The following is an 18,413-nucleotide window of genomic DNA, read 5'->3' as shown; positions in this document are numbered from 1 at the left end:
CTCCCTGTGCCTGTTCTCTTTGCCCCTCCTTGAACGACGCTGTGTAGGACTGTCTCTCCCGGTCTGAAGACCTTTCCTCAAAGATGATGAACAGGGTACAATTTATTGCCAAGTGCTGCGTAAAATTTCTTGCAATCCTCGCAACACGATCTCCCGCATCTGTTTGCTTGTTCAGGCCCATTATCAAGGTTAAATGGGAATGCAGTCGTTTGGGGGTCACGTTACTAGAGCGATGCAGCTCTGTAGATCCGAAGAGATATCTGGTTCTCTCCTGCAATTTGTGTCTCACATCCTAAGCCACTGAAATTGTCATTTACCTTAATAAGTGCATTGTACAGTACCACCTGGGATTTGCTTGGGGATGATACATGTAAGTTGTGTTGAATTTTTTTTTCCAGTCAAGCATTTTTTCCTCGTCATGTACTTGGAGGGGGTCACAGCAAACATTCCAAAAGCATTTACAAAAATTTCCATTATAAAGCCAAGTATCTCCTGAAGTGGTTAGCTTGAGAGAAGAAAAATGAGCCCCCTAGAGCAAGATATCCACAATATGCATAGCATGTACACTGTCCCTGGTCAACATGGATTATAAAACGATGCATCTTTTCTCTATAAAAGAAAAATAATCATGGAGCTTGCTTCTCTGTATCCCTGAATACATGGACAGTACCCCAAAGTCAAGCCAGTGGAGCTGGACAAGTGACGCACATCAACTTGAAATGCATTCCATCAATTCTGACATTTATTCGTGCAGGGGGGCCCTATTCAGCAGGGGATGAATAAAATGCCCCAATGACTTGCATTCTGGTGTTTGTATAACCTAGTCTTTCCAATTGTGCATGCGTCTACATCTCATTGACATTTCTCTGAAATCAACTTACATTTGGTTATCCTTGTTGAAACAAACATGACTTGTTCACATTTTCCACTTCTTTTTTTAAAGTAAAATCTGCCCACAGATTTGAAAACCAATTTTAAAGACCGACAGATTTCTTTAAAAGGCCAAAGAAAAAGGCTACAGATAATACTGCTTTAGAGAGGGATCTTTCTTTGAATCAAGCGAACTCATCAACACAGTAAGCCTTTGAAAGCTCTTTGAATTAACCTTTTAAAGGTTAGCCAGCCAAGAAATCGTGTATGGGTGGGCTGTTCTGGGGAAGAAGACGAAGTAAAAACCTGCCACAAACAAATAAAATAAACAAATGAAGTGCAGAAGAATAAAATTCCACTGATTCATCTATAAGCCCGCTGACTCCCAGAAAGGTGGGGGGGGCTTGAGCTCCTCCCCTCCAGAGAGTTACATTTCTTTAGTTTCTGAAAACGAAGACAAAATGAACATGCACCTACAAACTGCCAGCTGTGATACAGCCAGACGTGCCAGTGTCCTGTAGCAAAGGGGTAGGGGAAAAGGTTGACATTGTAAACTACTTGCAAAGGTAAATGCTAGTCCAAGCCCCGCCCCCCATGGTGTATCTAGCAGGGGGCTGGCAGGGCAACTTGCTCCCATTCCTGATATATTTTTTTATTACAAAGAATACGTCATAGGTAAGAAAGTAATTGGTATATTTCTTTTATCAATTATCAGCACCAAAACCCTAAGAAAACAACACTGTGAAATAAAAGGATGTTGGGACCACGAGTAAGGCTATTGATATTTTTTCTCACCCAACATCATGTTGAATGAGACTGAGCTGCACTCGCTTTCGAATTTGCCCCCGCCCAACACTAAAAGCTGCATATGCAGCAGTTCCCCCCCCCCAACAAACCCTGGGTGTTCCACTCTCTCCCCAAATTCCATGGCTCGGATGCAGCAAAGGGACTTTAGCCTGCCACATTCATGAATGCATCATCGAGACGTGCAAATCGTGTATGTTCATGGCCGAAGGAAAATTAAAAAATCATGTGTTCTGGGGGTGTCGTGTGAATAGTAAATATCATCCATACACCTGAACCTAATCGTGTTACTTCAGTTGCACGCTTGAGTTAATGGGAATGAGAAAAGCATACATGTAAATGAATTTTAGCTGATGAGGGGTTACAGATGACAGTGAAACAGCTCTACTGCAGGCTTTACACATCACATACACATGCGAATGCATCCTCCAGCTTTTACTGCATGTAGTGTGAAGCCATGCAATAACAACGGGATGTGCAAATGTCCACAGTTTCACACAGACTTGAACTGCCAAGTAAAAAAGTTACAAGAAAACTCCAGGCTGCGCAAGATTTTTTATACTGCTGTATTTAAAAATTTGTTGTACAATAACAAAACCGGCTGTAAACCTGAGCGCCTCTCAAGTGCTAATTTCTTTTTAAAAAAATTCACAGCACTGCAAAGGCCAAATAAAATTTGATAAATATCTTGTGCCCTCTTCATTTAAATGGTAAGTCTTCAAAATACTCAAAACTCGAGTCTCATTTCCAAAATGTTGCAGGAAATGAACATTTCTTTTCAACTTCAGACCTGAATTATATCTCCAACTTCTTGAACACATGGACATAAATATAAATTAGCCTGTCCCTCAATATTTTTGTCTTAAGGCTCTTCCTCAGTACAGATAAAACAATTGACTAGCAAAAACAAAATCTGAGCCTTTGTGGTAAAGAATGCATAGTTCCTTGTGAGAGTCTCTAAGCCGGTGTTTGAAGAAGAAAGAGCAGTATTTAAGAAAAAATGTTCACAAAAACAACGCGTATTCCATGAGTGTCCAAAGCAGCATAAATGAGATAAGCTACAATCAAAACATGTCCATAATGTAGGCTCTCGTATTTCACAGGGCAATTATGAACAAGAGACACGCATCTTCCTCCTCACATTTTAACATTAGACTCATGAAAAGTCTTCTTTAATAAATGGCAGACAGCGTCAGGTGACATTTGAAGAGTTTGGGACAAATTGAGTCTGAGGGATACATGCACAGAATTAGAACCAGCCAAAGCAGCGACGAATAAAAAACATGTCACCGTTCCATCAGCATCAACTTGATACCCAATAACATCTCAAGTACTCATTATTAATGAGTTTCATTTGTCAGTTTGTCTCATAATATATTTGCGGGCACCCGGGCAAAAAGACTTTAATACATGTATCTGTAAGAATGGACTGCATTAGCTGTAACCAGCCCAAACCAATTTAATGGCTGGGAATCAGATGGATGTGCCGGTAATATTGGTGCATCACATGATCACAATGACTGATTGGATTTTCGTCGTAAAATAAAATCTCCACTTGCATGTACCCACAGTAACTGCATAGACAATTCAAATTTTTTTTTATTCCATTGACGGTTGCTTCATCTACTGACATTTAAATGTACATGAATAAATAGCTAAGGTGTGAAAAAAATCCTAGTACTGATATATATTTTTTAAAAATCCTACTTAAACACAAACGAATGAAAATGATATTGTATCTACTATTCAGGAAGGCCATTTTTTTCCACCAGGGTGCATCAAGCATTGAGGAGCATATTTTGAAAACAGTTCAATTTCAGTTTAAAAACAAACTCCTTTTACAGGTAAGTCTGCTTTACTGATGTTAACGCTAGAAAGACGTTAAACATTTGGAGCAGAAGCTTGTACAATGTGGTGCACAATTTTGTTTCACAAAATGTAAGCATACACTGCAGACCAGCCAACATGCCAGTACTCCTTCCTGAGGTCAGGCATTACCACACAATAGATCAAAATTTAAATTAAATGAAGTGAAAGGCTCATTTAAATACCTTTTAATCTATTGTGTGGTAATGCCTGACCTTAGGAAGGAGTATGGCTAGGTTTGCAGGTTTGTACACTGTTGTTACAACTGTGCATGTTGGGGTTAATTAACCTCAGGTATTTATTCTTGTGTAATGTACACAAAGTACAATGTACTTTCAGGGATCACGCACATAAACTATACATGCTTGAGCTAACTTGTCATGCATGCCCTGTATACATTTTTGTTTCAGTTTAAGCAGACAAGTTGCTTAGGGATTTCCAATAGTCTGGTGTCATGAGGTGGAGTGTCCGCCACTCACACGCTGCAATGTGAAACCGAAACTGTTATTTCACCCACAGAGTTACAGATTTCAGAGAGATATCACACCCCTAGCTTCCAGTGATCACAGCCGAGCTTGATGCCCCCCTGTGGCTAGTGACTGAGCTGAGAGCATTGCTTGATTGCTTGTTACATGTACACTTTATACCTGTGGTCAGCATTCACACTATCAGTCTCAACAGCAACTTTGGACAAAATCGCGAGTTGCCAGGGCCAATCTACAGTTAAAGGCCTTTCTAAAGAATCTTGGCCAATGTAAAGCAAGAGGAACATTTTTCACCCGAATGCCCATGTTCATCGGGATTCCAAATGGAGTCATACGGGTAAATAAAAAAAGATAGAATTTGCTCTTTCTGTTAAATGCAAATTAGAAAAAAAAAACACTGACAAGAGGGACTTACATGTATGACCCATGACATGTCTGGTGACAAATTGGAATTTATAGAAAAAGAAAAGAAAAAAAAGACTACCAGCATATCATTCTCAAGCCAAAAATATCAAAGGATTTATGGATAAAAATCAATTTAATAATCTCCTCCCCACCCAAGTTTTGCCAATGTCAACCTTAAATTTGAACTGTCAGATATCATGTCAAAATTATGACAGACCACCCCACCCGGTGTGAGACAAACAATACCTGTTAGGACCTGTCGTTCTGAATTATTGTAATGTCTCCTGTTTCCTTTCTAAATTTCACCGACGACATGATTCACAATCTCAGTAACAACTTCATTCGTCTTAAATTCTTCTCGTAACATACATGTGCATGTAAGATTTGAAGGTTTTTCAGGTAAAGTGAGCTAAAATTATACCGCTGCGCCACGCAACACATCTCCTCTGTGAGTTTGGGAGGCTCTGAGATTTGGAGCGGGTGAGGATCTTTGCAGAACTTCAACAACTCATCAACAGCTTTATCACAAAGCGCAACCTCACACTGAATGAGTTCTGGGTTTCCTTTTGTAAACTGCCTTGATAAGGCAATAACGCTGTGCATCTGGACCAAAATATTTGCATCTAGTATTGACCTTGCACACTGAACTTGCTCCATAATGCAACCCAGGAATGACAACAATTAATATGAATCTGGTATATTACAGTCTACAGCATAACGTTACTCTTTCTATATAAGACAATACACTATTTCCATTGCTACAGTCTAAAATGCTACCATACTTTTATATCAATCATCTCTAAAATGAAATAACTTTCCCCAATTACAATCTCCCAATTATATGCAACAGACATGAGAACCACAAACTGCTATAAATATTTTTTTTCTACATCTCTTCTGTTCAGAATTACCCTAAAAAGGCATACATGTACATGTAGTTCAATTTCAAAATGGGGGGGCGCAATGGTATCTGCTCTACGCACAAGCGCCCCCTCAGTGTTGACCAACAGAGAGGTAGGGGCCACATATGCCTTGCAATTCCATGCACTCCTCTTGGTACTTGCTGGTATACGGAAATATCGCATGCGCATTACTCTCAGATCACATCTTGTGAGCGGTCAAGGTTTACCCTTCCGCCATCTTGAAATGACCATGCAATGCAAGGGTATTGTACATACCAGTACACACTCCCAGTCTGACCACTGAAACCCTCATGATCTCATCTTGGGTCTTACTCAAGTCATTTGTATGCTCACAACTGTACTCATGTAATAAAGGATGCTGTCACCATGCACCAAGATGCTAGAGAGTTGTAAACTTACTCACTCGTGTACTCCCTGCGAGAACAAATATGGGCACACAGTGTGGCCCCTCCTCCTCTTCAGTGTGGTCACAAATGGAACCTGTAACCTACTCAACAGTGTGCTTGGCAAGTTGCAGTGTGACTGTGTGTTACACTTTACATTAACCCTCCTATGCAAAAATGCATTTTTGACACAGTAGTCCTATCAGTCAAATGACCCCTACGTGTCTGAATGTGTACTGGGGCAAATCGAGCGGAAGGAATTTCTGACAGTCTGTTACTGTTGCAGCGCTAGTGACCGCTATGTGTCTGTGTACTGGGGCAAATGGAGTAAAGAAATTTTTGACAGTCTGTAACTGTTGCAGCACTGGTGACCCCTGTGTGTCTGTGTACTGGGGCAAATCGAGTGGAAGGAATTTTTGACCGTGACTGCTGCAGCAAAAGGACTTACATGTATTTACCCATGTACAAGTAAGCAAATTTTGGAGTGGAATGGGCGAACGGGTCTTTTCTTAAAGGTTGATCCTCTTAGAATTTATTACACTATAAAAACCATTTCAAAAAGCAGTTAAAAAAAACTTTTCATGGACAACTCTTTCATTTATTCCCCTTTTACGAGAGAAAAAGGACAGTCACTGAAAAAAGATTTTCCATGTCACCCTTTCTGTGTAATTTGCACGAAAACTGCAAACCAAGAAATATTCCAGATTTCAAGACACAAATGTACTTCTCCATCTCTTAAAAAAAGTTTAGATTTACAATCCCGGCTAAAACAAACATGCATACTGCATAAGACAATATGAAAGCCCACATTAAGTACAGAGTTCATACCGCAGATTCCTGGGAGAGAAATTTCTCAAATTTCCAATGGCCACGGTCACTGGGGAGCTACATGCAAAATGAAAGCACACAAACAATCCACAGTGAATGTAACTGGGACGTGGTTCTGCATTCTCTTTGCCTGTTCCGAGGTTCTATGAGTCCCCCCCTCCCTTTCATTTACCACATCAGGGTCCCCTATTCAATTTGCTATACCACTGCCTTAATGTATACATATCCACAGTTCATTTGAGATGCATGTTTACGAACAATGACTATGCTCCATGACGGTGCGCTGTACACATTCTTTAAGTGCACTTCATTAGTGAACGGACAAAATCACGGATAGGTACCCGTACTGGTACATGTCTGGGTATATCTTCATGACTCATGTATTCACATATTCTGCACTTTCCACTAACGTGAAATGATTCATCCGCAAGTAGGAAATCTTCACAGAAATGTGACCGCTTTGCTGGTAACTTGGCAAACATTTAACGATGCCAACAGTTTTATGAGTCATAATAATCCCGAATTAAGGTTCTGAATTCAGACCTGACCATATTACAGCATGTACAAACAGTACAGGGGTGAAATTATAGTCACACAACAGGACACAGATTAGCAAGGATCGGTACTTGTGTAATATTTCAATAGGCTACAGTACTACTTAAAAACCTTTCATCTGCTGTCTAGCAACTCGGTTTCATTTCATGGTCGTGAAGAGCAGCACTGTGTTGTTTTCTGGATCTTTCAGCTGCCAGTGGTCCTCGGCCAGCTTCTGCGCACCGATGGCCTGCTCGTTCGTTTGAAAGTACAAGAGGTGGTTCTCGTGAGCATGGGGGGTCAGGCCTTGGTAGAGGGCAAGGGTGAACTCCAGTCGGTTGGACAGGGGATAGGTGCTGCGCTTGACGGCCGTGCCTCTGCTCTGCTGCAGGGGCGAGACCCCTGTGACTTTGCCATAGAACTTTTCCATCTGCTGAAAGTCACTGCCCTCCTTGACGAACAGCGTCAGCCGTACGCCCGACTCACTGGCGCCTGTCTTGACCCCCCAGAGCGGGAGACCCAAGGTAGCATGCCGGAAGTATGTTGTATTGTCATCCTCCAGTTCCTTGGCCACTGGCTCCGGGAGTCGGTAGGGTCGCCATGGGTCCCCAGCCGACAGCACCTTGAGGACCTCAGCAGCCCGTGACTGGGCCTGGCTGCTAAACATCAGCGTAATGGCCATGTGGGGAATATCTCCGTCCTGGGGCTCCTCCCCACCTCCACTTCTGCCGGCAGGGGTTAAACTCTCGACTTCCAGGATGTTGACGTGCTTGAAGGCACCGGAGAAGTAGGAGATGAAAGACATAAGGGTGTCCCTGGTTTCAGTGCCTTGAGTGGTCTCAATCTCCACAAAGCATCGTGGTGGGTTGGTCAGAATGGATGCTGCAAGTAAAATGTGCAATGCGGACAAATTATGTGCGGCTGATTAAAGCGTGTACCAGTTTCCACTGGCTCCAATACTTTTCTCGAGACCTCAGCCCAATTCAGCAAAAGCCACACCTGATGAACAAACCCAGACAGGACTGAACTACAGTGCATGCGTCAAGCCTGCCAAATCCAACCTCATTTGGCATTTAGTACCAGATGTGAAGCCTGTTGAATCTCACATTGTAAAGTAGTGTTGTGCCCAATATACATGTACATGTACGGACAAGTACACATAGGTCAAGAGGCTGGTTTTAGGTCCTGTTTTTGCGGATCTCTGTCTTATTCCTGTTACCTATGGTCTTGGTCTTGGATTCTCGAATTTACTGTCAATATTCTGCTGGTCTTGGGTTCACAACTGCCAGTAAATAATTATATATGCTCCAGGCAACAAGACAATGCACAGTGCACTGAAAATGTCTTTTTCCTAAACTATGGCATAAGGCTCAACTTGTAATACATGTAGTTCTTAACAGCTTCAAGTAATCTAACCTCAGTGGCAAAATTCTGGTTGTCAAACATAGACAGTTTGTCTTGGTGTTATCTTGGTGTCAGTCAATAATTACACTGATAAAGCGATTCATTTTATATCAAATCAGGGAGTGCTGCTTAATAGCTTTCATAAGTACATTAACTGATTAAGTGGATAAGCTGTAACCGTCAGTGTTTTCAAAATGTCACTCACGTTCAATGGCATTAACACGGAATCCTTCACAGTCGTCCAATTTTTCTTCCAGGAACAACCTGCCGAAAGTCTCGTAGTCCTTAGAATCTTCAAAATGCAGTAGAATATGCTGTGCCTCCCATCTGGGAAACAGAAAGTACCAATAGTCACATGCATGAAGAACGCTTGCTATCCATTAGCAATACATGTACTGTAAACTTACAGGTACCTGAGCTCGTGAGCATTCGTCTTGATTGAAGCTACATGGGTTAGACCCCATCTATGCTATCAGTCTGTACAGTTGGGAATGGTCCCAACTGTAGTATACATGTACAGTGGTTGGGCTAGCCCAATTTTAGTAGAAAAATTTCTCAACGTTCTCCAAGTTTTAACTGTCTACACCCAAAAGAATTTATCCAAATACATTGTCAATGTGGCAAGTGTCACCCATTACACAAATGAAAATGAGATTCTGCTTGCACGAACCAACATAAATGAAACAACTTTGGCACATGGTATATAGTGGTACGGCACTCTACACTACAGTTGGGCTGGCCAAACTCCAGCACCAGTAGTTGGGACTTTCCCAACCACAGTTGGGACCATCTATAGTTGGGACAGGTGATGTAGTTGGGATCTAACAATTTCACAAAGCTGCTCAGCTCCGAAATTTCTTCCATAAAAAAAAATTCAGAAAAAAACTGGCTACCAGCAGAACACACCATGCTAGGTATATAGATGTACATGTATGTAACCTGGTAGACTATGACCTGTGCCAAGTTTTGCAAAGTAGCGGTAGAGTTTCCTATGCACATTCAGTTGAAAATTCCTCACACAAAATTTGTATCACAAGTGTATGATCCACACCTGTGTCAAACATGTCACTGAATTATGGTGTACATGTACATGAGGTCCTTTGCCTTTTTTTTTATTATAACGTATTAATACTGCTGTCTAATTAGGCTAATCCAGATGACAGGAGGTTACATGTAACTTTCTGCTCACCTCTGCAGCTGACATGATGTGCCTTTCATTAGCTTCTTAATGTGGCTCTCCACTTTGCTGACAGTGTGTTGATCCACTGCCTTGTTCTCGACGGTTACCAGTGCCAGAATACCGGGCCCTTCCTTGATGGAGGACAACCTATTGCCCCAGTCTGTGTTCAACTGTAAATGAACAAGAAAACAAGAAGGCTCTTCAGATGCACATATCTGACAGGTATTTCAAACTGTTTGACAATGAAATCTGCATTTACCGGTAATTCACTGTACTCGGATCAACATAAAAGTCAATACACTAAATCAATACATGTACATATGTACGGTATCACCATCAATTACACACACATAATGTACATGTGCATGTAAAATGTGCTAGTACATGTACATGTAATACTGCTGGTACTTATGCCTATGGCCATAATTCTATTAACCCTCCCTTTTGTTACAAAGTAACCGTCAAAAACAGTCAAAAATTCCTTCCAATTGATGTCCCCCATTACACAGACACATGACTGGTTTTGACTGATTGGACAACTGGTTCAAGAATATGTCTTTGCATAGGAGGGTTTTAATGAAAATAGAGATATGAAATGCAGAGTTATGAGTGAATGAAATCCCTGAACTAAGTTCACCTGGTCAATGATATGTTGTCGTACATGTACCTGGTGTTCACGACAAATGAATACATACATGTAACATACATGTCTATGCAGGACCAACAAAGGTCTACACACAATTCAACTGCTCAACTACATGTAAAAACCAAGAAATGCACATATTATGACCTCCTGTCATATGGCTTAGTATGCATACATGTACATGTACATCTGTTACCCCATGTGACAACACCTGTGATAAGAGTCAGGACTACCTGCTCACTGTATCATACAGTACATGTACAAGTACTGTACTACATGTATGTTTCACAGCACCATTTCTGGCACCTGCATTTCATAGCACAGGTCTGCATTTCATAGCACAGGTCAGCGTTTCATAGCACCTGCATTTCATAGCACAGGTCTGCATTTCATAGCACAGGTCTGCATTTTATAACACCTGCATTTCGCAGCACCTGCGTAAATGGTTAATATACATGTATAGACTAAATTGTACAGCCAAAGTTTTCGGAAAAATCACCATTGGTTGGTTCCGATTTCACCTCCAATTCATTCAAAATGGGCATTTGTCCCATTACTTTTAAATAGCGTTGTACATGTATTATCTGGTGTTCTAATAGCTGCGTGGGATTTTTAACACTCCTGAATTTTTCTTTTACTTTGTACTGATAGCCAACCACAGTTCAGCAGCCAATTGTAGGAAAAACACAACTGTGATTCAGGATTGTTAGAGCAAATAAACATCACTGAATATCTGTATCCCCAAACATAGTTTGTGGACTCTGTTGTGATTGTTAAAGCAGTGTTTTACATAGTGAATTCAAAGCAGGTAATTAACTGCCATCCTGCACAAAAGCAACTTATGTTGTAACCTGGATACGTACGGTGTACATATGTACTGCACATTAGGAACTGCAGAGACCCAAGCTCTTTCCCCCATTTCATTTCATCGACTGTATTGACATGACTGAGGTATGGCACTTAAGGTCTTCAGCCACAGAAAACTGCATATCAATGCTCCTGGCCAAAACAATATTAATAACAACAATTTATCCTGAGTTGATATCCGTGCAAGGCTTCAGTTAACTTAGGGACATCATTGGAACCGGAGAAAAAGCTGGTTGGAGCAATTATCACTAGCCTGCAATCACATTATCAACAACTGTTCGTTCTTGTGCCGGCACAACTACCCGAACAAACACTGCACTCGTACAAATGCATTTGAAAACATTCCCCATGTTCACAGGATTTTCTAATGGTTTTTAAAGTAAATGACAGAAGAAATTATATTAACCAGTTCGTGCCGGAGAACATGGAAGCATCATCTGGTAATGCACTGCAGATAGGCAGAGGCAGATGGAACCAATGACAATGCTTGCTACATGTAGTCATACATGTACATGTACATACATTTGTACATGTACATTGTACATGGACATGTGTAAAGTACATGTACATGTACCTCCAGTCCCCACCACACAGAGGATACATGTACCGGTACATGTAGCGGTACACATGTACATGTACACATGCAGCGGTACACATGTACACATGCACATGTATGGACATGGATACAGACATGTCACAAGCTTCAGTGGTTCCCACACACAAATTACGTACACTGTACATTTAATTATGTTCAGAAAGACCGTATGTTGAATGTTTGGCTTGAGTCACTGTGCATGGCCAGTCACCATGGTGAGTGCTTGTATCCAGCAGGGCCTCAAACTATGGTGTGAAATATTGTACTATATGAGTACTCAAGAGTCACTTTTTTGACCTTTGGCTGGTACATGGGAATTGTTGTTTTCTTAAAAGACGTGCAGTTCGGGTTAAAGAGCACTTTTACATGTACTATACATTTACATGGTCCAAATTCACCCTAATGAAGACAAGTAAAAAAAAAATGTGGAACCATTTACTGCGGAATTGAAAAACTGCCTACACAAATCCACGATACATGAACTTGTTTGTAACATGACCTGAAGAACCTCTTTTCTCCAACCACCTACAGTACATGTACATACATGTACATGTAATGCAAGGCTGTAAATGTTTCTACATGTACATGTACCAAAAGAGAACGGGGGAAAAAACATAAGAAATGACCATTGAAATGGTTTCATATACGGATACTGGCACATGTAAAAATGTGACAAAAGTGACTATCTAACGGTACATGTACAATGTACGTTGTACATGTACATACATGTACATGTACGTACATGTACATGTACATGTATGCAATACACATTATCTTATGAAAGGGTTGGAGATGACAAATGACCATAAACATTGAATGCTACACCTGTTTTGATGATCTATGCCTACAAGTACTCTCAGAAGCATGTGGCTGGCATCATCTGATTTGTGACTTTACTGAACATTACTGACTTTGTGAGCTGCTCATGCATGTGTGTGCTGTATCATCTGAATGCAGTATGTACCGTACGTGTACATGTATAATGTATTAAACATCCATATTACGAAATACAGCACAGCAGAATTTGTCATCTGTCACAGAAACAATAATACTTCAATCTTCAGAAGACCTGAATGGAGTTTTTTCTGCCCTAAACTTGGACAGCAAACAAGGTCATGTTTTTATCTTGTCTAGAGTGGGGTTAACCTTGTTGACAAGACCTGGGTCTGTCCACTCTAAAAGACCCATTGCACATAACCAAAATCATCTCTGTCTTTAACAGCGTTGAGAGTCAAGAAATGAACTTAACCAGTGTTACTGATATTTGAATAATTGTAGAGATATAGTTTACACAGTTTAATAGGGTTTGGTTGTTGACAAAATAATCAGAATTTTGATGAAAATGTCCAGCTTATTTTAGCGGTTCTGGTGGGACATGCACACAACTGTGTCAACTCATGTTCTTCAGGTTATCTAAAATACCACTGGAATTGCTTTTCATGGAGAAAATTCATCTGTGAAATCATTGGTACTACAGGTATAATATTTGAGAAAATTGTCAAAATCTATTGCTTTTTATTTCTTTAAGTTAAACAGGACTTTAAGGCAAGCTAATTAAGGAATAACGTACGTCATGGTGTTTGTCCATAGAGTGACAAACATGAAACAGGTTGATTTTGCCATTCCTTGAGCAGATAACCTCAACAGAAATATACATGTACATGTATGCATTCCTGGGAAAAGCTTACAGTGTTCATTTTAGCTGAAGTTTAACAGTCTTTTGAACAGAAATGATATGGTAAACTGAAAACAAACAAGTTTTATTTGTGATTCTGTTTTCATGCTCTAATTCAAACACCAGGAAAACGTCTGTCCATGTTTTATACATGTATCTGTTCAAAAAGTGTCCTTGTACCGGTAATAAACATGACGTCTCTCAAGTGACAAGCGTTACATTTCTTTCTGAAAATAAATTTCAGTGTTTTCTACACTAGAATTTTTTTACATGTATGAGATAGTTTCTAAAAGTAAACTAAAAAGACCATTTAGTGCAATGCAGGTAATTTTCAATTAGGTTTTGAATTTAATATTTAAGAAACAAAGTATCTGTCCATGTGAGAACCGTTATATCTTCAAAAATAAACTTCTGCAATTACTCAGATACTGCTCGATTTATCTTTAACTTTCCATGGCAACAGCCAGACATTGTGAAGAAATAATGGCAAAATTTTACAGTTGGAAATTAGTATTGAAGGTCACGCAGACCTGTTAGTGTACAGACCCACCTCTGAATCATGAATGGCAATGGCAGGGCTGTAGAAAGCGATGAAGGGATTCATTCCATTCTACATGTATCTTTAGCTCGCTGATGAGACCCCAAAAAAGAAGCCAGAACAAAACCAAAAAATGATGGAACTGCATCCTTGAGCATATCCAACAAAGTTCTGCCATGACTGATGTACAGTTAATTACTTTTGCATACATTCTTACATGAAGCACTGCATAACCAAACCAAATGACATCTATATTTTCAGGCCACTTCATTCCCCTTTAATTACTACCCCCTCAAATAAAGTCCTTGACGCGCCAATTTCATACACAATAGGTTTAGCCTACATGTGTAGGTACTAGTACATGTACATGTCACACAAACCATTTGAACAATTCTAACAGATGCACAGGTGTACTGCTTACTTTGGTGAATGTTTTCTGGCACTCTGAGCTGGATTTTATTGTCAGATCTTTTGTACCAGTGCTGTGAAATTTCTTCATGGGGGTGAATTCATTTTACGTGGGTATTGGAGCACAGAATTCTCCCTTGGAAGAAAGCCACCTGGAAAGCCAGAGGTTGGGATTTCCTGCCAGTGGAGAATGCACATTTCTCAGCAAATGCTACTCAAAATGCCTGCAGCTATTGTCAACAAGCTGCAGGGCAAACAGGTACATGTACATGTAAAATGTGGCGAGCGACAAGCACAAACACGCCCTCTTGTCCACGAAGACAATAAATCAAATCAATGTACACGAACGATACATCAATGTACATGTACATGTACGTACGTGTACATGTATGTGGCCCTACATGTACATGTACATGTACATGTACGTACTGAGGCGTATCTGATACGGTACATAAATGTATACATGAATGTACATTATTTTACTTCACCATTAGAGTACATGATGCACCGTGTTCTTCATTATAAATGTAAACTGATCTGCAATTAATACATGGAGTGTCAGCAGATTTTTAAAAAATGCATACTTGAATTCCCATTTTCAAACTGCATGTTACAGCATCTAGTCACTACATATACAGTGTACATACATGTAGACCTGTACTGTTCGTGTACACATGTACTTACATGTACATGTACATGTATGTACACAGTGTACTTATGTACACTGTTCGAAAGATCCCAAAGTTATGGCAGATGAGCACATGTACATGAACATGTGGGTACCGACAAGACACCGGTATGCACTACAATGTTAGTGTGCTGCAGTGCTGCATTAATCATGTTAGTGCTGCGTGCACATCCATACGTGTACATGTACACTGTACATGAACTTGAAAATGGTAAGCGTGTAGATACATGAGAACAAATGTTACTGGCTTTAGCCCGGCCACTTTACAGCAAATTTATAACACTGTAACAAACAGATCTCATGTTGCTCCCATTGGAGCAATATCTGTGCTGAAATTTGGAACCCATTCAAATGTTGAAAACCTTCACTGTGTGAAGTCAACTTATGGTACTGGTTGGGTGAGAGCGTACCTGTGCATGTACACAAGAAAGCAGAATACACACACAAGAATATACAATGTACATGTACATGTATACCTGTACATTCCACTATCAAAGTCAACAAATTGTACATATATGGCCTTTCCAAATTGACACCCTGCAGTGGCCTCTGAATGTCTCACATACGCGTACATGTGTTGAAATAAGCCTTTTGGGAGTTAAATTTGTATAAAATCTGGTACACTGAGTTACATATACTGTATCTGACTTGCACATAAACACAAGAAGTTGAAGACTCTGCTTTCCCCAAATCTATGCACTTTCTCTTTATGAGCTCCATGATTAGTATCAAACTTGGAATCAAACTCGGAACATTGTACATGTATACATGTACATGTAAATGCACATGTATAATCATTACACTTTACAGAAGTTCAGCGTAATCTTCACTCTTGCACAATTTATTACTTCCTTCTGAGTTGATTATCCCGTGAATCTATAGATACATGTAGGTACACCAACTCTGAATGGAGAAAAAATATGCATTTGAGATGAAAAGATTTGAGACTGCAACAAGCATGGATACTGTCCATGTTTTGATGTGTCCGTAGCAACAAACATGAGCTGCCTTTAACAGGAGGGTTTCAACTCCGCGGATCAAATTCTTGAAAATACAGACTGCAGCCAAAGACCATGATAAAACAGAGATTTGGAAACTGGGCAAAAAAAGTCTAATGTACATCATGTACATGTAAGGCTAAATGTAAAATCTGTCTTCAGGAAAAATTCTTCTTGGACGGAAATGTTAGGCTTTCTGACTTTGTCATTTTCAATTCCTTACATTATACGAGTACATGTAAATCTAATGTGGTTCCAATTAGGGAAGAGTTCCATATACTGACACCAGTAAGTATTCCCTACAGTGACCTTTTAGCTGTCAGAAGGCAAAAACATGTCAAGAAAAGTTCAATTTAGGAGGGGAAAAAAACAAGTTGTTTACATAGAAAACACTTAGAATTTTTCAGACCAGTCTCATTGGGTTTGTGCACACGGTATCAAATGTGTGTCCATATTTGGAACTTTTTTTCTTCACATTACAATGTACACACCATTAGATGATGTACATGAACCGGTACCAGCCAATCACCTTAGTCCGGGAGTACGTGTACATGTACATGTACCTGGGGGTGTGCTCATTTTTCAAGGAGGCACCACAAAAACACAAGCTGCAGTGATACTCGTAGTCGCATTATAAACTTGTAGTTACATTATAAACTCAACGGAAATCATTCACAAATTTCAAATGGGGGGGAGGGGCATCAGCTGTAGGACATGTGCCCCCCACTTGTTGTGCCACTGCTCTCAGTCATCCATGTACACGTATGATGCCATGTTACCATGTCAACACAGTCACTTTTGATTTGAGCAACATGTATTTTTTATTTTGATGTGATTTATTTGCCTTTCCACATAGGCTTACAATTAAATAATAAAAGAATAAATGTACATATGCATTAATAGGTTTGTAACAATAAAATAATTGGCATAAAACTCAGATATGGTTAAATAATACAAAACCACAACATTTGTGGAAAGGGGGATTTTAAATGTACATGTATACTTGGGGAACCTCCATTTTTTTTGACATTTTATTCTTGCAAAACTGGTAAGTTCCCCCAAAACAACTAGGCAACACTCTTTATTGCGCTGACCCTCTTTTCTGAAAATTTCAAATTGTAAATTGTGAGAAAATGTGACTTTCTTACTGATAAAAAATCCACGCCAATTTGAATCCACCTTGTAGCACGTGTTATAAAACTCGCAGTTTCCACTCAAGTCAAAATTTCTCTCAAAACTCAAAACCCTACCCTTTTTGACATTAATCCTACAGTTATTGAGCATGACGTCACAGTCATCTCCCAAGGTGAATTCAAAAGTTAAAATGTAGCTCTCTCTTCATTAAAGGAACAGGGTCCCCAAATTTACAATCCCGTAGAAAGAGCACTCAGCAGGGACATTACGCAAAAAAGTTATAAAAACTAGGCTTAGGCATAGGCTACATCCATTGCAATCCCATGTAATATTTCTCAGCAGCAGCGTCATCATTAAACTGAAGAGAGACCCGCCACCTTACCAATCTATACTTGGGAGCCTTCTCCGACACCCGCTGACAACTCCTTCTCATGCTCGCCTCTATGGGCGAGAAAATCTTGGGTAGGAAGTACCGCAGTGGAATGTCAGCAGCCCGCGTCAAATTCACAACTGACAGTGAATAGTCGGCTTCATCTTTTGACGACGGCAATTCATTTTCCAGGAAAATTCCATCACTCTCGTCTGGATGAGGCTGTGCCATGATATTCTAAGACTACCAAATCAGATCAGACGAGAACTTTTTCACACAAACCCTGATGGCAGTTATGTGATAACTTATTTGTACCCGTTTGCAATTCCCCTCCTGCCTGCTATCGCTTCCGTATTTCATTCGATATTGCAATTTACACCCAGTAGTCTGTAAACTACATCACCTAATTAATATTCGGCGACTGAAAAAAGGAACCAGACAAAACACTTTTAAGCGTTCATAAATACCGCCCTCTATGGTTAACTATTTAGACTTCAAGGCTGAGTTCGGGCGGTTTGTTCTCGTATGTTCACGAACAGCTTGATTTGTCGTTCTTGGGTCGGCCGCTCGAACGCCGGGAACGTATAATTGGTCATCGCTGGTGGGTCCAGTCCACTAATTCAAGCCCCATTGAAAACAGTGTGAAATCAGCACCGTTCAGGGCCCAATAGCATGCACGCCAACATCCCTGAGATTTCTGAAACACAAATGAAATTCTTGTCTGGTCACTTATCTTTCAATTTCTTTGCAATTTTTTGTGGGTTAACCAATTACATTTTTAATTATTCCCACAAAACAAAATAACCCCCCAAAAG

At 40.2% G+C, this 18,413-nt stretch overlaps 1 protein-coding gene across 1 annotated transcript; it reads right to left on the bottom strand.

The window, feature by feature from the left end:
* Positions 1 to 2,804: 2,804 nt before the first annotated feature.
* LOC110988125 (uncharacterized) lies at positions 2,805 to 17,982 on the bottom strand. The gene is made up of 4 exons (XM_022251383.2): positions 17,611 to 17,982; positions 9,692 to 9,852; positions 8,708 to 8,829; positions 2,805 to 7,980 (listed from the first exon to the last, which is right to left on the bottom strand). Exons 1-4 carry the CDS (start codon positions 17,827 to 17,829, stop codon positions 7,259 to 7,261), a joined length of 1,224 nt encoding a protein of 407 aa, XP_022107075.1. The 5' UTR covers positions 17,830 to 17,982; the 3' UTR covers positions 2,805 to 7,258.
* Positions 17,983 to 18,413: the final 431 nt, after the last annotated feature.

Source organism: Acanthaster planci, linkage group LG11 (assembly GCF_054643075.1).
Source record: "Acanthaster planci isolate LZ-2023a linkage group LG11, COTS_SCS, whole genome shotgun sequence".
Taxonomy (NCBI): Eukaryota; Metazoa; Echinodermata; class Asteroidea; order Valvatida; family Acanthasteridae; genus Acanthaster; species Acanthaster planci.
Note: the sequence above shows the minus strand (reverse complement) of the source record. Positions and strands in the feature narration are given on the sequence as shown.

Coding starts and splice junctions, on each gene's coding strand:
- LOC110988125 (XM_022251383.2), bottom strand. CDS start 17,829: ATGGCACAGCCTCATCCAGACGAGAGTGATGGAATTTTCCTGGAAAAT. Junction 8,830..9,691: donor ACATCATGTCAGCTGCAGAG/GTGAGCAGAAAG, acceptor TCTGTTTCCCAG/ATGGGAGGCACAGCATATTC. Junction 7,981..8,707: donor CCGTGTTAATGCCATTGAAC/GTGAGTGACATT, acceptor TTTTACTTGCAG/CATCCATTCTGACCAACCCA.